This window comes from Chelmon rostratus, chromosome 6, assembly GCF_017976325.1.
Source record: "Chelmon rostratus isolate fCheRos1 chromosome 6, fCheRos1.pri, whole genome shotgun sequence".
NCBI classification, from domain to species: Eukaryota; Metazoa; Chordata; class Actinopteri; order Chaetodontiformes; family Chaetodontidae; genus Chelmon; species Chelmon rostratus.
Window position 1 is genome coordinate 1,506,867 of NC_055663.1, and position 23,109 is coordinate 1,529,975.

The 23,109-nt window shown below is 41.6% G+C and overlaps 2 protein-coding genes across 2 annotated transcripts; one reads left to right on the forward strand and one right to left on the reverse strand.

Annotated features, from left to right (window-relative positions):
- Positions 1-702: 702 nt before the first annotated feature.
- exosc6 (exosome component 6) lies at positions 703-2,848 on the reverse strand. The gene is made up of 2 exons (XM_041939491.1): positions 2,539-2,848; positions 703-1,897 (listed from the first exon to the last, which is right to left on the reverse strand). Exons 1-2 carry the CDS (start codon positions 2,814-2,816, stop codon positions 1,351-1,353), a joined length of 825 nt encoding a protein of 274 aa, XP_041795425.1. The 5' UTR covers positions 2,817-2,848; the 3' UTR covers positions 703-1,350.
- Positions 2,849-3,376: 528 nt separating this feature from the next.
- Positions 3,377-21,775, forward strand: LOC121607698 (alanine--tRNA ligase, cytoplasmic-like). The gene is made up of 20 exons (XM_041938636.1): positions 3,377-3,472; positions 6,424-6,579; positions 6,764-6,952; positions 7,609-7,754; positions 9,974-10,165; positions 11,151-11,295; positions 12,078-12,223; positions 12,596-12,704; positions 12,933-13,083; positions 13,994-14,118; positions 15,202-15,346; positions 15,436-15,614; positions 16,513-16,626; positions 16,780-16,986; positions 17,147-17,331; positions 18,820-18,928; positions 19,489-19,602; positions 19,686-19,892; positions 20,362-20,475; positions 20,566-21,775. Exons 2-20 carry the CDS (start codon positions 6,436-6,438, stop codon positions 20,743-20,745), a joined length of 2,901 nt encoding a protein of 966 aa, XP_041794570.1. The 5' UTR covers positions 3,377-3,472; positions 6,424-6,435; the 3' UTR covers positions 20,746-21,775.
- Positions 21,776-23,109: the final 1,334 nt, after the last annotated feature.

A 23,109-nucleotide genomic window follows, 5' to 3' on the forward strand; every position in this document is an offset into this window, starting at 1 on the left:
GAAATACTGATGGATATTTAAGATCATAGGAGCTTGCTTTGAAACAGCAGAACGCAGTGACTCCAGGAGCTTTGCCTTACTGCCACCCTGAGGCCAAAGGCTCCACTTGCAGGTATCTCAAATTCTCATGGGCACATGAAATTAAACTCAATAAACAAAATATAGTCGACCTGTACGTCACAATTTTATTCATTTCTGTGAAGGTTACTAAATGAAAGTGCTTTTTAAGGATTTGATTATTATCTAACATGAACTTCACTGAGTGAGATGTGAAATATCGCGAGCTTTACTCACAGAGCGTTCACTGTCTGCTACACACAGAAACAACAGCCTTGTCCTGCATTAGACAAACTGGAAAAAGCATCACATTGTGTAAGAAGTTCAGAAGTATCAGAAAAATTCATCTCTGATGCAACATTCACAGGAAATAATCGGTTCAAAAGTGGCTTGTTTTACACAAACGTCCTGCAGTTATTGCATTCACCATTTGGCTTAATCGTACAGTTTATCAGTCGTTCTGTTATTGTTATAAACTGAATATAATCTGAAATATTACTAATATAGGCTTCCTGTCATATTTTAACTTTATACTTGTTGAGCCTGCATGTTTTCAATGTTTTTTAGAGAATAATAAAACAGAGGATGTGTTTTTCAGTTTTGTAACTGATTGCTATAAATAAAAGTAATTATTAGGAAAGAGAATGTTTTTGTTCCATTTTATTCAGATGACAGAGTGAAATCACAACCTTTGTGGTGTAAATGATTACATAAAAATGAAAAACTAACTGTGCTTAGCCAACAACCATCCCAAAACAGATTTGCAGCTGCTGCCCTGTCACGACAACAAAACCATTAACAGAAGGTAATTATTAGTAAAAAGTGTATTGTTGTTCCATTTCATTTAGCTAAAGAGGAGAAATCTCCATGGAAGAACTCAATTCAGGATGGTTTTTTTTCCACAGTGCTTGAGGTTAGTTTTGTAACACCAGATTTGACAGAGCACATATATTAAATATATATATATATATATATATATATATATAAATCCATCCATATATGCCCATTTGCAAAAGAGTGCATCAGCTGTTATTTTGCATTCAGTAGCTTGCATCTCGACAGTACAATCAGGACCCGTCTCAATCTGATGAATCAAATCTTAGTTTGTTTGCCTGTATTTTATTATCGAATGTCAGGAAAGTGTGAAGCTTCAAGCACAAAGTCAGCCTTTTTAATTTTCATCCCAAAAACACCACAACAAACATAGAAAAATGGGTTCTGTTGTCAGAGAAAGGACTCAAAATTGTTAACTAGAAAAACTATGAACTGAGCAGTTACTGTTTAATGAGTCTCTCAGCTCTCTGATGGTGGGGGAGCAGCTCTGCGCACAGCCCTGGCCAGGGCTTGTTGTATGACGGGGTACAGTTTATAGCATCCCTCAATGCAGGTCCGGACCCCAGCTGTCAGAGTCTCTTCAGTCATTTCTCCATCTGACTGGAGCCCAGAAATCTGGTTCAGGCTGGGGAGGAACGCAACAGTTAGACCGCCTTGGTTCTCGCTGCTGACTGAGCTGCAGCTGTTTTCCTCCATGTAGGAAGGGTCAACCACAAAAGAGCCACCATCCTGACGGATGGAACAACCAAGCACCAGGTCATACATTTCAATCCCTGCATCCGCGAGAGCGAGAGAAGCGCATGTGACAGCATGGGCAAGAACTGAACCACTGTTCTCAAGAACCATCACGTTAACCTCGATCTGAGAGCGGGGATACTTGTGGAGGCGCACGGCTGGCTGCAGACTCTCATGCAGCATCAGAGAAAGATCCTTGTCCTGGCTGCCCTGAATCCAGGAACCCCTCTCCGGGCAGGAAAATGGAGCAAAACGCATGTCAGTAGTCAATCTGGAGAGATGGAAAAAGACAAAAGACAGAGTTTTATTGTCTTCATAAACTCTTCCTACAGTGCCGATCACAGACACACAAACATCAGTGTCCACTTCAAACACAGAACAGCAAATAGTGATGTGGAGTTTACAGGATTATAAGATTGACTGTACAATAGTAGAGATGTTACAAGTTATTAACATTTTTAAAAGACACACAAGCACACTTATATATATATATATATATATGTAAACTTTTGTTAGATCAAATTTTACCTGGGCCATCAATCTATTTCTGTTTAGGTGTATTATATGGATAATAATTACTTTAGTTTGCACTAATGTAACATTGGTCTTTAAACTCCTGTTGTCCAGTTTTGTGTGGCATGTGCCAGTCTGTATTTTCAAATCCTGGGATTAAAGCAAGCCTTAAACTGCCCGACTATCTATCTTTTGTTTGCTAAATGTGAGCTAACATTTAGCCAAAATAAGATAAATTACTGGTCAGATAAGACCAAATGAGGCTGCCGGTAGATGCTTATGAGTTCAACTTGTTCTTTGTTAGAAGCAGTTACACACTCATCCCATTTGTGTATTTATTGCGCTGTAGATCAACAAATAAGTCAAATAAACTAATATATTGTATAAGTCACAACACACCTTCCACATTTCATATCGGTTTCATCTTTCCGCTCTGTTTCTCTGGGGCCATAAACGCAGCACATCAACTTGGTGTTTCCGGCCTCAATGTATGCGGACCCTTTAGCCTGGCTCACCAGCCCGCACCGGACAAAAACAGGCCGGACGTCCACTTGATCCCGCTTTCGACCGTCCGCTCTGAGGCCGTGCGAGGGAAGAACATCCGTTGGTTTGCACAAGTACAGAAACGGGCTTTGGGACACTTCAGGGCCGCGTACACGTTTGGTGTCAGTCGGCATGGTGCAATGACATGAAATGAACTAAGCAACGCGTGAACTGGTCCACCACAAAACCTGTCCCATAGAAACACAGCAAGGAGAGAAATGGTTCCGTTATTGCGTGGCGCTGAGGGAAATTACATCAGTGATTGAAAAGCTCGAATATATGCGGTTGCAATAATAAGCAATACTTTTTAATCATGATTATTATGTCACAAAATTAAAAAAATCACAAAATTGGTGATACATCTCATGCTGACTGGGTTGGAGGCTAAAAACCCAAACCAATAAATATAACTATACATTATTATTGACCCAGCATTTGTCTCAACTTTATTTTATGTCAACTTTGTTGACGAATATGTGCACAGCCACCCTTCTTTATCAAACAGAGCAAAATATATCTATTCACACCGGTGTCTTTTCCATTGCATCAGCCAACTCAGGGAAGTTCATACCATTGATGTGGCGGGCTCTGCTAAGATTGACAGTAGGCTTCTCCAATCCAGACTGACACTAGCTCATGCACCGTTGCGGCCCTACCAATGGGCAGAGGCCATGGGCGTGTTTGCTGGCCCGGTGCTGTCTTTACCGTCTTTGTGGTTGAGCAGCAACGTGGGCTAAAGGAGTGTGTTGCGGAGTAGCAGCTGATTCATTCTGCGAGAATAGTGATTTCTGTAAGTATTACCATCTGCTTAGGTGCTGTTAGACAAAAATAACGTTGCATTCTGTTAAGTAGGTTTTTGGTTAGAGTTGTGTGCCTCTCTCATGCTGAACATATAGACTTACTCTGTCCCGCTAAGATTTAGCTAGCTAACGTCAGCTTGTCAGGCATTTGCCCAACATAGCAGTTTACAATCGGGTGACGATGTAAAAATGCAGCATTCCGGTTTCTTAGAAGCAGTTTGAGAGGAGTGATGCCTGCCATGACTGGTACTTTTTTATGACACCACTCCCTTTGCTGTTGTTTGCACCAGAGGTGTAAAGGTAGCATGGGACAACTGATTTTAGCCAGCATGAGAAAAGCCAATGAACCCTCTGAGACTTCGTGTGAGGGAATAAGTAATTTCAGTCTGGATTTGTGGGTACAAACAGCCCTACCAATCGTAAGAATCAACAAGCTAGTTTTGTAGTCAAAACAGGGCTGTTACACTGACTGACCCAGAGACTGACTCGGTGGACGTGTATTTCAGGATTTATCACCCACCTGAGGTCTTCGCCTTTGGTGGTGATTACAACTGAGGACCAACACAATTTGTGTTGATCCTTATTTGCGTCCTTGAAAGTACATAGTTTTCCCTTTTGTTACTGTAGACTGTTGTTGTCAGATATGGGATCCTGATGTCTTTAGTGAATTCTGCCTCTCAATAAGTCTTTCTAACGCACTATTTTTTCAAGCAGTCTGCTCTTCACTATGGCTAAAATTTCCATCCCATCACCCCAATGTCTTCCTCTGGTTGCCAGCCGGGTGGTTTGGTAGTCAGGATGGGGGTGGCAGCTGTTTACCGTCCGCTTGCAGACTCCAGAGAGCTGAAGGCACCAGCTGTGTGGTTTCCTTTGCCAGCTAGTTTATGAATGAGTACACCAATGGGAATTCAACTCTGCTGCCTTTTAATTATGGACATCATACTGATGTTTGTGATACTATAGTTATGGCTCATGGTTATGAGTTAAAAATATTTTAATTGAATTAATGGAATTCAGATCCTTCAAGGGTATTTAAAGGCTTTACTTATGCTTCATGCAATTTCAAGTGACTTTAAGAAATGATTTCTTACTAGCCTTACACTGGTGTTGATCTTCACTTCTTAGCAGGGATTTGGTTGTCTCTAGTCGAACTCAGCAGCTCTTAGCAATTCTCTGAGCAAGTTTGTTCCTGCCTTCTTTCACGACCGCTGCTGTAATTTCCCCAAGGTACTGCATGGCAGCCAGGAGTGTTAAACATTACTGAACCTCCATCTTACCAAACTGTGCTGCTTGGTATTACGTTCTGTATTCCTGTGTCAGCAACCACTGCAGCGATGGGTGCCCTGATTGCATTCAAGCCGTCGTGGTTGTTGTTTAGATGTATTTTGGCTTAAAAAATGATGAGCGCAAAGCACCTGACAAAAGCTGAAGTATCTGTAAGCTGAGCGATTCACAGATGACAAACTGCAGTAATATGACAGTGCTACATTAGAACACATTTAGATTCAAAACTGCCCTGTCAGAAAGTGTTCTACGTTTCTTAGCAGTGCCCTGCAGCATGAACAGCCTCGCCTGCCTCACCGGATTCCTGAGTCGCCGTTGGTTGAAATGAGCCGAAGGCCAATTTGTTGGAGGAAAATGACAGAGTAGAAAATCTGAGTTTAGGCTGCTTGTTAGGACACACCATGCAAGCAGACTTGACTGTTGTGGTGCTGGGGATATGGAAAAAAAAATGATGACATTTACTTAGTAGTAGTAGTAGTAGTATTTAGTAAGCAAAAAATATTTGTTCTTTCCACCTTCCTTCAGATTTGCTGCCTTTCTCTGTTTTATCTTTGGAAATTGTTGCTTGTTGAAACCAAGACATTTGAAGATGCCAACCTTTGGTTTTTGGGAAAATGCCTTACTTTAACTCCTCTAATTAGCACATATAAGAAATATATAAATGTTCAATTATTGGTTTGTAACACACTAATATAGTTATAAACAGATATAATAGTTGATAAAAATAACCTGTCACCTGTAAGTGGAGACTGGTATATAAACAGATAATGACAGTGTAGTTAAACACAGTTGTCCTAATCTCACATATCTCTGCACACAAATAGTTTTATTTGTTGACAAATACTGTATATTAATAAAACACTTAAAGACATAAAAATGACTTTATAACTGCATACAGTAATCACAGCATGTTGTAAATCATGTATTAGTTGTTTGTGTACAAATGCTAAGGGCTCAAAATTAAATATTACCTAGAAATCTTCTGAAAAAATCACTTGAGAAATTAAAATGAAGTGTCTGTGACTTATCCAGAAAATTAAATACCTGATATATCAAGGTTCTTCATCATATTGATACAGAAAACAAGCAGTCCGGCTCTTGTTGGCACCATTTCCCACAATGCCCTAATACAAATAGAGATACTGAAATGATAGCTACCATGATGACAAAGCCTGTGATGGTTGGTAATCTCTGTCATCATCACAGAGCACCGTGACAGAAGAGCACCAACCACTGGTCTCAGCAGCTTACTCAGCTCCTGTCGTATTGTTTTTTTTTTAGGGTGAAGCTCGACTACAGTTAGTTGTTGCCAGTTATCACACTAGAAGAATTCAACATCAACCTTTCAGACAAATGTAGCTTTTTGTAAATTAGTTTTAATCTGACCAAATAGCCCCATCACTGGGCCCAGTTGCTGGGAGCTTCAGTTGCCATATGTTCAGACCAGTTTCAGTTTTTCCATTACCGTGCTGTCAGCTGTACTAGTAATTTACATAGAAATGTTCATGATGTCACAGTGAAACACAGTCAGGGACTCAGAACAATTTAACTGGACATGGAGCTAAATTAAAAATGGCTGCCACTCTTGAGGGCTGCCTTTTCAAACATGCTTGATGGTTACAGTATTCATTTTTCTTCTTTGTGTATTTTTGTTCAGAGCTGATTCGGGATGGACTCCTCTTTGAGTGCAGCTCAAATCCGTGAGAAGTTCATTGACTTCTTCCGTCGGCATGAACACAATTATGTCCACTCATCATCCACCATCCCGCTGGATGACCCCACGCTCCTTTTCGCTAACGCCGGCATGAATCAGGTACACTATCCATGCTTCTCCACGTCTTTCCCCAATATCTGTGCCACTCTTCTTCAGGCCAGCTCATTTATACATACCCACTGGTTTGCAAAATCTGACTCTGTGCTGAAATTTTGTGATTCTTGTAGCAATACTTTGATAGAACACGGCTTACAAATTTGCTTCTTGTACCCCTTCCTCTTAGTTCAAGCCCATCTTCCTCAATACCATCGATCCGTCTCATCCTATGGCCAAACTGAATCGTGCCGCCAACACCCAAAAGTGTATCCGTGCAGGAGGCAAACACAACGATCTGGATGATGTGGGTAAAGATGTCTACCACCACACATTCTTCGAAATGCTGGGGTCCTGGTCCTTTGGGGACTACTTTAAGGTACTACGCTGTTTTTTTCAGCTGTCACTTTTTTCTCACCATACTGTCTATAACTAGGCACCATGAGGCTCTATGTAGAGCAATAACCGGTATCTCAGGGGTTTAGCAAGTAGCATCTTTTTTGTAGTCTTTCAAAAACCTAAAACGTAAGAGCAAACAAATGAGGAATGGATTAAACTTTGTCTTGATCTGCGCTAACGTAAGATGCAAACGTTAGCAGGTCTGCTGACTACCTACAATAGTAAGCAAGCATTACAGTATGTTCTAAGGCAATGGGGATGCTATTTGCTTTCAACAGTATTTTGTGGGGTAACAGATTGTTTTGGAAAAATAATCAGAATTTAGAGGAATGAAAGCAGCTCAGTCCGGCTCTTTGTTTTGGGGAAGTTCACACTCCGTCGACTCCAGTCGAGACACCATTGCTTTTGCCAGACTCATGGCTTTAATTTTAAGTTGTACATTTTGTACAAAAGATATTTATATCTAGTGTATCAGAAGGGTTGTGCAGAGTTGAAGTGTTACATACGGAGTTAAATGTTCTGATTAAATAATCTTGCAGTTTTTCAGCATCTTACTGATACACACCTCTTTTACCGATGTGTGTACGTCTCATTCTTCCCTCCGCTCATTCTGAGTCTTCCCACCTCTCTCTGCAGCACCTGGCCTGTGAGATGGCCTTGGAGCTGCTGACCCAGGAGTTTGGTATTTCCAAAGACCGTCTGTATGTCACCTACTTCGGGGGTCACGCTGATGCAGGCCTGGAGCCAGACCTGGAGTGCAGACAGATCTGGATCGACCTAGGGTGAGTCTAGCTTGGGACTGAGATGTACTGGTGGATACACCAGATAAAAGCATTCGCTTTAGGGATTTTTTGAGCATCTTTAATTAAGTAGTGCCGCTGTGAATAATTTTTATCACCTGCATTATTTCATGGGAGTAACTCCTCCTTCTCCTTCACTGATCATCTACAGACCTTTTTTTTTTTTAACATTGTATCTCTACATACGCTGCAAAATGGCTACTGTCTCTCTGCTCCTGTTTAAAGTAATTGCATGATGTTGTGTGATCATTCCCTGAGGATCTGCCTCTCTTCTCCTCCTCCTACTCCAGTCCCACTGAGCCACCACACTGCCTACAACAACAGCCTAGAAAATTCTTGCTCTCTCCCCATTTGTCCGCCTCTTTTCAAGTGTAATTCATGAAATCTTTTTTTCCCTCAGTGTTTCAACAGTGTAGTTATCTACTATTTATTTATTTATTAATTCATCCAAAGCTTTTAGTTGACATTTGCCCTTAGTATCTGACTTTCTGTGATCCCTTTTTCTCTCTTTTTAAAACACAGTTGTCTTAATCCTGATTGACTTTTCATTGGAATGTTTGTTCCACTTTCTGCTCCATTCAACTTTTGTCTCCATGCAATGTACGAATGCAATGTAATGTCTTATTAAGTTTATTATATTTTTCCTATAGTACATAGGTGAAGTTTTCAGATCCTTTCACATGCCTCGAGACGAAAGGCGTCGCACTGCCTTCGGGGCAAAATGGATTTATGAACGTCTGTTTAACTGTCGTTTAGCAAATGACAAACTTAACTGAGCGCTGACTTCAACCAAAGATGTTCTATAAGAAAAGATCCACAACAAGCTGTGCCGGTGGTATGAAATGGTAGACACTTCCTGTTTCCTAAGTGTTGCCTCTCCCCCGTATTCCCACACTAACACATTACCATTGCTTCTCCATGTCAAAACGATACAACTGTAGGTACTTATTTTACCGCTAATTTTTATGTGCTTATTTAATATCCTCACTCCAGATCTCATGACAATGCGTTGTGGTGGCTGAGAGAGCTTGAATACAGTCATTTTCTCCTGATTTGTCTGTCTGAATGATGCCATTCTAGTGTGACAGACTTTTTCGGACAACATAGCTTGTGAAAAATGGGTCCAATATTTACTTAACTGTTTTTGGGGCGAAAGAATCGGTCATAATCTGTGCTCATGTTTACTTCTCCCGTTGAGTGAATCGACTCAGGACCAAGTCTCCTGAATGGGCAGGTCAGTAACCTGCCCATTGCCGCACAGGCAGGGAATGACTCCTAAGTGTGCTGTCTTGTTTCTGAACTGTCTGCTACACCATAGTGCATCTTCTCAGGCTGTCACTGTAGTTGCTATCATATATTATTAGGGTTCCAAGTCCGAGGGTACTCGAGGCAACGCTTTTGAAGCAGTACGTGCCCCCCAGCACCTTGTTGTAATCGGTCAGGTTTGTAGGGTACAAGCAGCAAAGCTTCGGAGCCCTATTGTGTTTGTTATTATTATTCATTTTAATTTTTCTCTGCCAGATGTTTTTGTGCAGTGGAAACAATAAGAAAACTGAGAGGAAGAGAGGGGGGGTTGTTGAAAGTGAGCTGTCTCACATGATCCTCCACAGGTTCAATTCAATCCAGTTCAATTTTATTTGTATAGCACCAAATCACAACCGAGGTTGAATGTGCATGGGCACGCATACACGCATTTTTCTGTATGAAGTTGCTGTATTGCAGCAGTCTGTCAGTATTTATAGTAATTTACGTGAAATAACAGGAAACAACATAAACAGAACAGAAATATAGGGGTTATTTGCTCAGCCTGTATACACCATGTATATGCAGATAGAACCTTTTCTCATATCATAAAATGAAACAATTGAACACCCTTCACCCCCAAATGCATTGACGAAGGAATGGAAATCCGTTAATTAAATTCCTCAGCATGCTCAATCAAGCTACATGTCACATGGTAACAGCTAGATGGCAAAAACTAGCAGACACTAACTTTGCTTTATGTGCGTGAACATAAAGTTACCTCAGCCACAAGTAAAGCACAATATTAATATGCCAAAACACTTGTCACAGTAATGACAGAATTGCTATCCATGTTGAATGTGACACTGGTGACGAAACTGGTATACCGACCACCCCTTCCTTCAGACAGAGTTGATTGAATTAGATTCTCTCCCCCTGTTCGCGTGTGTTTCTCTCAGGTTGGACGAGGCTCGCATCCTGCCAGGCAGCATGAAGGATAACTTCTGGGAGATGGGAGACACCGGCCCCTGCGGTCCCTGCAGCGAGATCCACTACGACCGCATTGGAGGAAGGGATGCCTCTCACCTGGTGAACATGGACGATCCCAACGTCCTGGAGATCTGGAACCTGGTGTTCATCCAGTTCAACAGGCATGACATTTACGTAGATGAATTAAGTAGTAATAATTAAGTAGATGAGTAGATTATATATGTTTTTACCATTTTAAAATTTCATTAAGATTATGGCCCATCAACCTGTTCAAATACCTTTAAAGGCACAAGATAACCCATTCAAATGACTTCTCCACTTCATGCGCTGCAGTGTAGCAGTCAGGCCATGCAAGAGCAACTGTGGTACTGCTTTTTTCCACAACTGAATATTTCCACTATATATGTCTGGTTACATTTCCAAAGCAATTAGAATTATGTGAAAATATGGTTTTGCCTAGTATAAGCCTCATCATTTTAGTGTGTACCTCTAAATTGGGAATTTTTCACACACTTAACATACATTTTTGAAAACCAGAAATGACTTTTCCATAGCCACACCTTGGTTTGAGAAAAAAGCGTTGTTGTACCGGCACTCCCTCTGTTCCCCAAGTGCTCCAAAACGACTGCTTTCTATATGAAGTTTGAGCAACTACATGTGTGGGCTATCCCAGAGGATTACTGATACCTGTGAATGTTGAATGTGATATGGAGTCATTCTATTTCTACAGTTGGCTATGTTTTGTCATTATTGAGCTTTACTGCCATCTGCTGGATTTTTAAGATGCATGGCCAATCTCGCACTGTTAGCGACAGTGAAAAAAAAAAAAAAATACAAGACCCACCATAAAGCATGACAGAAGACCCAGGACAGAAATGATGTTGTGATTTAAAGGAGAATATCCAAATATGAATTGAACAAAACTGTATGGTTCTCCACTAATGAACTGAAAAGCCAAACTACTGAATAATTTCAGTAATTTCCTCAGTGGAACAGTAGGTTATTTTGTAATATTCAAACACACACAGAAAGGAAAACCTCTGTGCTCTCCCTCGTCAAGACTGCCTCATCAAAAGTGCCTGCACTTATTTATTGATCAAAAAAATCTGTGTTTGTAACTATTGTTTCCCGTCCCACCTTGCACAGAGAGTCTGAGACTGAGCTGAAGCCACTGCCGAAGAAGAGCATTGACACAGGGATGGGTCTGGAGCGCCTGGTGTCCGTACTGCAGAACAAGATGTCTAATTACGACACTGACCTCTTCATCCCGTACTTTGAAGCCATTCAGAAGGTACTGAAATGCCTCAGATGTGTGTAACTGAATCTAAGTGGAACATAATAGAAAAAACGAGTTGGTCAGCTAATGCAGACACAGGTTTAATGAGGTCACTGTCAATTTTCTTTACTGTCTGATGAGTTGGTTCTTCAGCACTGGAACATGGCAGCCCTAAATGTAACATCAAACAAATGTCGCATCAAGATTTTTGGCTGAAATTTGATTTTGTCCAAGAATCTGATGAGTAGGATTTGGTATGTGGTTTTCCCCATTAGACAGTTAGGGTTAGGGGGTTTTTTTAGCTGTAATTACTATTCAGCTTTCATGGGCTAGTGAAGAAATTCAACACCCAAGCCTGCCAAACAGCTTTTCAATCATTTATGTTTTATCCTACAATTCAAGGCACAGACAAGTACAAGCACACAGCTGAGCACATTATGGCATTTGTAGAACTGAAATGCGATATTGGTAAAAGCAATATGCCTGCCGGGCTTCTGTGGCAGCAATGTGCTCCAAATTCCCTCCTGGGGTGATGCAAGAGACACAGTAATCTAATACTGTGATTCCAAACCACGGTTATGTGTATAAAGTATGGTTTCATTTTATTCGTATATCCTGTGGTCTACAACCACAAGATATATGAAAAAACAATTCCAGGATCAACATGTCTTCTCTTCTCCTTGTATAATAAATACTGTTAAATACCACTCAGCTGAACACATTTGGTACATGACAGACGGTGTTATGGTTGGGATCCACTGATCTAATACGCAATTTAAACATTATTTTGTTTTCAGGGTACAGGTGCTCGACCTTACACCGGAAAAGTAGGTGCTGAGGATGCTGACGGCCTTGACATGGCCTACCGTGTGCTGGCTGACCACGCCCGCACCATCACCATTGCCCTATCAGACGGCGGTCGCCCTGACAACACAGGAAGAGGGTGAGACATGAACATTTCAGAGCTGAAACGGAAGCGAATTACAAAGCTAAAACAAATAAGAGCCGAGACACCATCTGTAGAAAGTGGAGCACATACAATACCGTGTGTGTGCAACAAAGCTTTACTTTACTGTTTCGGGTTTGAGAAATTGAAAGTGTTGTACATGCTTGACAAACTAGTGTGCTGAAGGTGCTCTGTATGTCCAAAACTGTCATCTTTCGTAGTTTTGTCTTTACTGACTAACAGACCAGAAAGTTTGTACAACACATGTTCATACTGCAAACCTACTCAAAATTTCAGACAGTGTGCCTGTGAAAGCAATGTTTCACAGTTAATTTTTAATACTTCATTGTAATGTTTTGTTGTTTTTAGCTACGTGTTGAGGAGGATTCTGCGTCGTGCAGTCCGTTATTCCCACGAGAAGCTGGGAGCTCAGAGAGGCTTTTTTGCCTCTCTGGTGGATGTGGTGGTTGATTCCCTGGTGAGATGCATTAAATTAGATTCAAAGAGGGGAAAATACCCTGCACTCTCTTTTACTTACTTTACTTTTAAACTGTGCACACCTGTCACTATTACACACAATATTTATATCCAGTTCATGACTTCTGCTATAAATGGTGACATCTGTGTTTTTTTCCTTTCCAATCTAATCTCTCTGCTCCACCCTCTCCATCCTTCTCTCACATCTTCTTTCACTCTCACTCTCCAGGGTGATGCATTCCCAGAGTTGAAGAAAGATCCAGAAATGGTGAAGGACATTATTAATGAGGAGGAAGTGCAGTTCCTCAAAACCCTCAGCAGGGGCCGCCGTATCCTCGACAGGAAGATCATGAGTCTGGGAGACTGCAAGACCATCCCAGGTGAGACAGGCTTAAGGAGAAGCGTTGCTACTTGCATATGTACACATTACATGTCCTACGCTGATCATTTTAGTGGAGAGAGCTTCGGTTCATTTCTAGATATAATCTGCAGGTAAACTGCTTCTAAACAACAGTTGTTATATCGATATAATTTGAACAAGTTCAGTATGCCTTTTTGTTTCTGCTCTCCATCACTCTCTTTAAATCTCTCTCCACATCATACACCCACATTCTCTCTCCGCTGTCACTCCCTCCCTCCCTCCCTCCATTGCTCTGTTTTTTCTTTTAGTTCAGTCAGAATGCATCTGTTGCCACTATGAATCAGTCTCTCTTCCTTCATCTATCCACCTGTCTGACCATCAGATGTCATGTCTCAAATGTTTATTATTCAATATTTAAACATTGACAGATTTTGTCTACATCAGAACTGTGTATGTATTTCTCCTTTGTTCCAGCGGGTGAAAGCATCATTGTGTTCTGAGCCAAAATGAGATGCAAACATACAATTATAACGCAGAGTTTTTGCAGTTTTGGAAATGGATCAAAATGATGCCTGCATGATTTTTTGGGAACATTGATTATTGTTTGACTTGAGGAGTCTTTGAGCATTACCTACAAATGATAATTTATATTCCCTGCAAATGATAAATTCTGAATTTTACACACATATTGTCATCACTGTCAAGTATAAATCTAAGCATGTTATATATACAGTATAAACATGCATACATGTATATTCTGTACATGTTCACATACATATAGCCTGTTATAGAAATCAGCACACTTTGCACTAATGTGTTTGTTTACATTTCTATCAGTTTGGCCAATAGAGCTGATCTGATTGTTGCTTCAGACAGACACCTCTCCTGCATATCAAGCAACTGTTTTCTCCTGCTGTCTGTGTATCCAGGTGATACAGCATGGCTGCTGTATGACACATACGGCTTCCCTCTGGACCTGACTGCCCTCATCGCAGAGGAGAAAGGAATGGCCGTGGACAGGGCTGCCTTTGAAGAGGAGAAGAAGGCAGCACAGGTGAGAGGAACGTGAAGAAAAACCAGGGAGTGAACAATATTTACTCATTCTTTGAATTTTCTTTGACTGTTCTGTGAAGAGAAGCTCCACCAAACAGTGTTTTGTGTCCATTCCCATGGGTACATTATTTAGCCTTGTATCAGCGTTATGTAGTGTTGCACTGTAAGTCAGAAGCAGGAGCTATACATCTGTTTAAAATAAACCCTCGTTGACTTTGCAGCCCTGTGCTAATCCCTTGAAGCTGATTTTGCAAAAAAAGTTTACTGCAGCTTCAGACTGCCGTCACACTGCCGTCCAGCACATCAGTGAACTAACGTCTATATACACGCTGGCTCTGTCTGCTCCCTGCCAGATGGGGGTTTGATGCTTTATGCCTTTATATTTCCTCCTACCTCATAATGTACGCTCAGTTTATCAGGCACAATCTAATACAATACAATAAAAAAAATCCCAACTTTAGATCCTAACTTTGTGAATCTTGTAAAGTTAGTTTTTTGATGTTTGTTGATGTCACAGTATGTATGTAAGAAAATGAACATCAGAATATCAATACAGAGTGAACACTATCAGCTTTACAGGATCAGATGTACTCCAGGGTTGAGGTGTTCATCACATTAGATCGTACAGGTGCACCTCGTGAAATAAACTTCAGTTTATTTTACAGTCAACAAAGTTTTTTTGTGAAAGTGCGCACAGTTTTATCATTAGACACGTAGGCTGGAGTGTTGTTGTCTGTGCACTTCAGAGAAACAAATACATATTAAGGAAACCAGCAAATTTAGATGTTTGTTGATTGGCTATAATCAGGTTCAGATTTGCAATGAGAAAGCTCTATAGCTCTTATTTACCCAGTTTAAAATATCCAGTTAGAAAAACAAATTGCAGATTAGGTCAACAAAAGTATGGTTGGCTTTGGTTATCAATAATAATTCTGTTGTGTCAATTTTTCATTTAATGTTTCTCTCTTCTCTCTCTCTTGAGTTTGCGTCCACTGAACTGAGTGTGTGTGTATTTAAGTGTCTTGTGTTTGTGTTTATAACTGAATAACAACACACGTGTGTGTGTGTGTCTGTGTGTGTGTAGTTAAGGTCCCAGGGTAAGGGCGCAGGAGATGAAGACCACATCATGTTGGACATCTATGCCATTGAAGAGCTGAGAAGCAAAAACGTACCCACCACAGATGACTCTCCCAAATACAAATACAGTGCAGATGAAACCGGCAAATACGGTGAGTGATCCTGATCCCTGAAGTTCAGCTCCAGCCGCTGTATTTTCAGGACATTCATGCACTAACTGTCATCCTGTTTGCATGTGTAGAGTTTGAGCCGGCCTCAGCCACAGTGCTGGCCCTGCGCCGTGACCGTACCTTCTGCGATGAAGTGACCACAGGTCAGGAGTGCGGTGTGCTGCTGGACCAGACGTCCTTTTACGCCGAGCAGGGTGGACAGACATTTGACGAGGGCTACATGCTTCGAGAAGACGACAGCACAGGGGATGTAAGTGCTGAAAAGTGGGTGTTTGTAATGAACTCCAGTGATGCTGTTTGAGCGAGTTTTGAGGTCTGAGGCATTAGAAAGCCCTCGTTAAGTTTGCAGTATGTGGTGCTGTTTTTCCAAACTGCACAGTGCTCACATAGCAGGTAAAATAACAATCCAGCTTTCTGCCAAAGCTAAATGAAGTCACCTTTTGTTGACTTTTAATTGTGGAGAAATGGCAATGGCATCAATCACACTTCAACATTTATCACAGTTTAAACAGGACTGGTGGGTCTGATAGCTGGTGGAAATAATGGCTGCAGGTAACAAAGGCTGCCAAATGAAACATCACAATTTTGACAGGAGAATAGATGAGGGGATTCAAATTGTTTCAATTCAGTTTTTTTTTTTTTTCAAAGTTATATAGCGCCAAATCGCAGCCAAAGTCGTCTCAGGACACTTTCCATGTAGAGCAGGTACAGACCAAACTTTATCTACAGAGAGCCAACAATTCCCTAATGAGCGAGCACTTGGCGAAAGTGGCGAGGAAAAAAGACAATAAATTGTTCTCATCTCTCTCAGTGTGAATGAAAATACATTCATATCACAGTTTGCAGAAGACCATCTAAAACAATCCATTCAGACGTTGATTGTTTTTCTATTAATTGTCATTTTTGCTAAGAATGTGAAAGCTTGCTAAAGGAAACTCTTCTGCCTTGATGAGTCTTTATTTTCTCTTCTGTGTCAAAGACCATTTCTTAAAGCAAAAAAATGTATGTTTGATCTCCAAATGCTACAACAAAACACACACACACACACACAGTGCATCGGACAGTTTTGTAATTAAACTAACAGGATTTCTCCTGTGTTTTCTGCAGAACAAAAACATGTCTAACCATGCCGCCTTTCTTTCTTTCAGCGGATGGAGTTCACAGTCAAGAATACGCAGGTCCGAGGAGGTTATGTTCTCCATGTGGGGACAGTCTACGGCACCCTGAAGGTTGGAGACCACGTTACCTTAAGCGTAGACGAGGTGAGGACATATGCATAGAATTGAGGTGACCGTCATACATGATATTGTTGACATATTTTCAGGGTCTTTGTCCGAGCTCTGTCTGTTTTACTTCCTGTGGCTGAAGCTCTAATTTGTTTAACTGACAAATATCCGTTTGTATTTGCTTTCCAGGCTCGCCGCAGGCCCATCATGAGCAACCACACCGCCACACACATATTAAACTTCGCTCTGCGGGGGGTTTTAGGGGAGGCAGACCAGAGGGGCTCCCTGGTCGCTGCTGACCGCCTGCGCTTTGACTTCACTGCTAAAGGTGCCCTGAGCACAGGGGAGGTCCGGCGGACTGAGGAGATCGCTTGTGCCTTGATAAGAGAAGCTAAGGTCAGTGGGGGAAGGCACATGAAATAATCACACTCCAGATAGTAGTTTTTGGATATGTTTTCACTCTGACTGATGAACCTCAGCTGTTTACACTAACCTAACATCCTGTGGGATGCCATCAGTTGACACTGCTTTTTCTTACACTCTTTGCTCTCTCCAGACGGTGTACGCCATGGAAGCCCCGCTAGCAAAAGCCAAGGCCATTCAGGGTCTGCGTGCCGTGTTTGACGAGACCTATCCCGACCCTGTGCGAGTCGTGTCTATTGGTGTCCCCGTTGAGGACCTGCTGAATGACCCCAACAGTGCTGCTGGTTCTCTCACCTCTATTGAGTTTTGTGGTGGAACGTGAGTGTGACGCTTGATTTCTGCTTACGTGTGACAGGGCACACAAACCAGCTCGTCATGGTACATGTAGTTGGCATCTTAGTTTGCTCGGCTTCACTGAGTTAGTACTAGGGATGGAACAGTATATTGAATCTTAGATAGCTATGGCTAACCTTAGCTAGAGCTGAAACTAAGTTAATTCAATGCTCTTTTTTTCCCCCGTAGCTGTTGGTTCATGTGATATGTGATTAAACAAAATCCCTTTTGATGAACTGTAAGCTTGACTAGTTTTTAGCGAGTTTCCTCCACATGAGTAAATGAAGCAGCAGTTAAATCTTGATGGAGAATGAAACACGGCTAAACTACTGCTAAAACTAGCTTAGCAGAAAAATAGTAGTAATAGTAGATGCACAAACAGACACATTTAAACCCTTTGAACAATGGAAATAGTCAAAGTAATGTTTTGATTCTTGAACTAGTTTGTGTTGTTCCTCTCTTTCCAAAGGACTGTCCAAAGGCACAACATGACATCTGCATTCTGTAGCTTATAGGTTTTATGGGCATTACTTAATAAAATCGTTTTATTTAACTCTTGTAATAAGTGAAATTATATATTATATATATTATTGTCTCTCTGTTACATAGTTTGCAAACTGAACGCGTGTAGCTTCTGTTGTACTTTGCTGCCACGTGGCTTCATCCTGATTCAGCCTCACAGCTTCTTTACTCACACGCTCCATTAAATAACTGTGTGTCATTACACATAATGATTTTGTTTGTTTTTGTTGATTGTGTTTCTGTGAAGGTAAAAACACAATGGAAATGTTTCCGCTTTTGGTACATGAGCTCCTGCTTTAAGTGTGTGTTAACCATTACCTCTGAAGGTTGTTGCTGCTTATGACTGCGTATGCTCCTGCTGGAGTCCATCGATCACCAGAGATGTAGAGTTGTCTTTGAATAAATGTCTGCATGAAGCGTCCAGCTGTGAGACGTGTCAGACCTGCCCAGTGGTGGTAGCCATGAACTGAATGTGTGGGCCTTTGCGGTGAAGTGAAGGGGCCGTGTCCCTGTGCAGATGAACATTTTGTAGAGCTCAATCCAGCGATTAGACTTGCTTCACTGACTTTTACAGCGTCTGCTCCCTTATTGTAAAATTCACCTGAATGCTGAGATGCCCCGCTCTTACCTAGATTATAGCAAGACTTTTCATTTCATTTGATGACTGTCAAAGTCTAAATGATTTCCTGCCATATTTATTGTGAACAGCACTGAAGCAGGCTTTTTATGCCGCCATAGGTTTGAAAATATTCCACTTCAGTAAACCCATGTTGTCTTTGATGCTGTTTTAATCTGCAGTCACTTCAAAGAATCCTCTTCTCCTGCTGCTGTTGTTTTGTACTGTTTTCTCCTCTGCTTGTGTGTCTTCTTCTCCTCCCCTCTCCCTCTCAGCTGCCTCCCACAGCCGTGTAATGCTGTTCATAATGTTCTGTTGGTTTTTATTATCTGCAGCCATCTGCAGAACTCAGGTCACGCTGCACCGTTTGTCATCGTCTCAGAGGAGGCCATCGCTAAGGGCATCCGCCGCATTGTTGCTTTGACAGGAGCAGAGGCCCAGAAGGTCAGGACACACACAAACACACACTCAAACTCAGACACTTGCCTCCAGCATTACGCTCATATAGGCTCATCCACCCACACTCACATAGAACGGAGTTGAGGCAACATTTTAATGGAAGTAGATTGATTTAATATTCCTACGGTGCGTGCCTTTGTCTAAAATGAAATGACTACTTGTTGTGGTGTGTTGATGGTCAAATAGACATTTTCTTGACAGAAGAACCCAGCTAATTAAATGAGAATGTGTCTTAGATTGGGGGACTACGTGTCTTATTTGGGTCCCTGGGGAGAAAAGCAGCCTGGTGATGAAACTTTAATGAAGCTTGTTTTTAGCTTATGGTGAACTTGGAGGTAGAAAGTATCATTTTTGCATTTTTCCCTTTATCCAGGCCCAGAGGACAAATTAGTCTTTACTATTTTTAGACAACAAAATTGCTGTATGAGCCTCCTCTTTTTGTCTTTTCCTTATCCTTCTCACTTCCACCGCTCTGCTTCTCTTTCGCACTTCTAACCCTATGCCCTTGTCCCTTGTCTCATGCCTCTGGGTCTCACGTTCACCAGGCCCAGAGGAAAGCTGATTCTCTGCACCAGTCTTTGTCTGCACTGGCAGACAAGGTGAAGCAGCAGACGGCTCCAAACAAGGACATTCAGAAAGAGATCGCTGACATGACGGAGGTAAATGGCGTTTTTGTGCTTTAACAAAAGTCCCAGCAGAACAGCTCTGTGCTTTGGTATCAAAAAGTCCGTCCTCTCTGCAGTCAATAGGCACAGCTGTGATCTCCCAGTGGCGGAAGGATGAGATGAGGGAAACCCTCAAGGGCCTGAAGAAGGTCATGGACGACCTGGACCGCACCTACAAGGCCGACATCCAGAAGAGAGTCCTGGAAAAGACCAGCGAGGTTATTGAAAGCAGCCCCAACCAACCGCTACTCATCATGGAGATGGAGACCGGAGCCTCAGCTAAAGTGAGAGTCCAAACAGGGTTTTTAACAACCTCGGAAGTTAAATGTATTGAAAAACAGACTGAAATGATGTGACTGAATTCGTAGAAAGCCATTTCTACCCATTTTCATTTTTTAAATTTACTTTGAATTTACATATCAGCCTAAAATAAGCCCCCACATATACAAACAAAAGGGAAGTCTATAATCCAAACCCCAAGACTTCATATACATCGGGAACAAAAATACATGAGAAGTGCAAACAGTATTAGAATTTGGTTTATCTCTACTGTATTGCACATTTTCTCAGGCAGTCACAGGGCTTATCTCACTGTTATTGCCATGGGACCAACTCAGCTCTGTGGCCCATTAATTCTGACCTTGAGACATTAATAGTGCTGATTAGGATACTTTTTTCTTTCTTCCCTCCCTGTTTCTACTCTCCCCTTCCTCCTCTCCTCCTTCGCCTCTTCTCTCCTTGCATCTTTCTCAGGCGCTGAATGAGTCACTGAAGCTGCTGAAGTCTCAGTCCCCTCAGACTGCTGCGATGCTCTTCACCGTTGACCCAGACGCCGGCAAGATCACCTGCCTGTGTCAAGTCCCACAGGTAGCGTGGGACATTCACTCAGTCGTACAGTCTACCCTTCAGGTCAACACCTTTGACACATCTAACCTTAATCACCCCTCCTCTCTCCAGGATGTGGCCAAACGCGGTCTGAAGGCCAATGAGTGGGTGCAGGAGTTGTGCCAACTGCTGGACGGCAAAGGGGGCGGCAAGGACACATCAGCTCAGGCCACGGGCAGGAACATGCAATGCCTGAAGGAGGCGCTAGAGATGGCTAACGAGTTTGCACGGCTTAAACTGGGAGAGAACTAGGAGGAGAGAGGAAGAGGAGGAAATGAAGTTGCATTCGGAAGTTAGGGAGTAAAGTGGAAATAAGGTGCTGGTTGACGAGTCTAAGTTGCACATCACCAACCCCCAAACTGTCCTGCCTCCATTTCCTTTTCTCTTTTCTTCTCCCCTTGAGTCAGAGATTAGAAACACACAGAACATGTTGACAGATAACCACTGACACTCAGCCAGCTGTAAATGAGACACTTCTATATTTATGTCAACAATGATAGCTGACTTTCCCCAGTAAATATCATTTCTGTGAAAGTTGCTTGTATATAGAGACAGATCCTGTCATGCAGTTAAGAGAAAGAGATCGGCAGATTATTAGAGAAATTCAATTTAGTGTGTCCACATCGTTATTGCATGCTCATGTACAGAGGAAAAGAAAAGGGGTGTACTTTTGATTGATTGAGCCTCCTACAAGTACTGTACAGCTTAGATGAAGCGACAAAAAGTGCAGTTTCTGCATCAGACTGGTTGTGAGCATGATGTTGACTCTTCATGAACTTCCATCTTTCCTCTGTGTCTGTGTGTCTCCTCACTGTACTCCTGTGTATTGTCATTTAAAGCATTTAGTCTCTGGTTCAGGGCTGCTTTAAACTTAAACAGTTTAAACTTTTGGCTTCTTGGACCACTTAAGCTGAGCCTCAGAAAGAAAAGTGAAATGATTTAGGTGCAGTATACACAGTATGTCCTTTTTGGCTGAAGGTTTATGTCCTGATCTCTGAGCAGTGGCTCTGTCCATCTGTGTGAGTTAACTCCCACTGGACGTGATTCATAGTCTTTCTTTACAAATAACAAGCCATTACATGGTATAAGTCAACGGGTTTAATTTAGTACATTAACAGTTCATTAACTGTGTAAAATAATCATGAATGTGTCTAAAATGAATCTGTGTTGTTTCATTTTGCTGACATTTAATATCGATTGAATGCAGAGTGTTGAAATGTCATTGTAGCTGTTCATGTCAGAGAAATGTCACATTATGGGAATTGAATAAATACGACAGGCAAGTGCCACGTGTCTCTGTTGTTCTTTTCAAATGTGTGATATCTTTAAGGTTATTTCAGTGTGGCAGGTACAGGCACTGTTTACTCTGAACTTGGCTTCAGGCTACTTCAGTCGTGAACAATTACACCGCATGTTTCGATGGATCACTAGCTGTGGATCGCTGGACACGAATGATTGAGGTATAAACACATTAGCGAGTTCTAGAGCCGTCTATTTTCAACACTGTTGGTTTAAAGAGAGGAGCTGTATGTACTTTGCTCAGGCCTGATGTTGCCCCTACAGTAGCAGCATGGGTGAATTATCTTCACCTGCAATAAATTATATAAAATATTTATATATATATTGCCAGCAGACACAAGCTGTTAAGACAACACTGAGATATCAAATTGAAGTAGATATGTAACAACCAGCAGCCTATTTACAAGTCCAATATCCACTGCTTTCAGCCTTCAGCTTTAATCTTAACTCCATCCTGACCAGAATCAATGGCTCTGAAGCTCAACACCACACAGTGTTAACCAGGTAGTTCATCAGCCATTTGGTGCTGAGCAGGGAGGGTTCAGCTGATTGTTATAACGTTTTTTATGTCGTGGCTGGAGGCATTATGTTTTTGGTTTGTTTGTCCATCCTCCCACTCTTGTGAACGCAACATCTCAAGAACACCTGAAGTTCATTACATGCACGCACACATAGCTGCATCCTTACCACAACTGTCCGGGCTCGATTCAAATCCGCAGCCCTCCACCCCACCAAACCACTGTGACCTCACAAAGCACATTTTAGGCCAACTCCAGAATTCATACGCTATTATTATAATATCATTTAATAAGATCAAATTTCACATGGGTCTCAATGACACAATTAGGATAGAATGACACTAACACTAATCTTGAGTGTCCACCTTGAAACTGCTGATTGTATAGATCAATGTGTGAAGCGTCCACGTTTTACAATTTGCAGCATCTTTGCAGCAGCATCCATATTTGAGTCATTGTAGCTCACCACAGGCTCATTGGTTCTGCTGATACTGAACTTCAAGTGATTGTTGTTGCACCATGTGATGAAGCTCTCCATCAGTCCTCTGCACTCTGTGAAAGTGAAGACAGCATGTTTCACACTGAAGGTTCACTGGAACCATACGTGTCAATGTGATGATAACTTCCATTTCAGACAAAAAATACAGTTAATATCCTTCATTAAGTTCCTTCACAGTCTTCACTACATATGTGTGTCTGAACAGACACATACAAATATATGTATGTATGTATATATATACATACGTACATACACATATATACATATATATACGGTTTATGATATATGTATAGAAATAAA

Excerpts from the sequence above, each read along its gene's own strand:
- exosc6 (XM_041939491.1), bottom strand. The coding sequence starts at position 2,816 with ATGCCGACTGACACCAAACGTGTACGCGGCCCTGAAGTGTCCCAAAGC. Across the intron at positions 1,898-2,538 it reads ACCGATATGAAATGTGGAAG|ATTGACTACTGACATGCGTT; the intron begins GTGTGTTGTGAC and ends CCATCTCTCCAG.
- LOC121607698 (XM_041938636.1), top strand. The coding sequence starts at position 6,436 with ATGGACTCCTCTTTGAGTGCAGCTCAAATCCGTGAGAAGTTCATTGAC. Across the intron at positions 12,224-12,595 it reads CCTGACAACACAGGAAGAGG|CTACGTGTTGAGGAGGATTC; the intron begins GTGAGACATGAA and ends TGTTGTTTTTAG. Across the intron at positions 19,603-19,685 it reads AGATCGCTGACATGACGGAG|TCAATAGGCACAGCTGTGAT; the intron begins GTAAATGGCGTT and ends TCCTCTCTGCAG.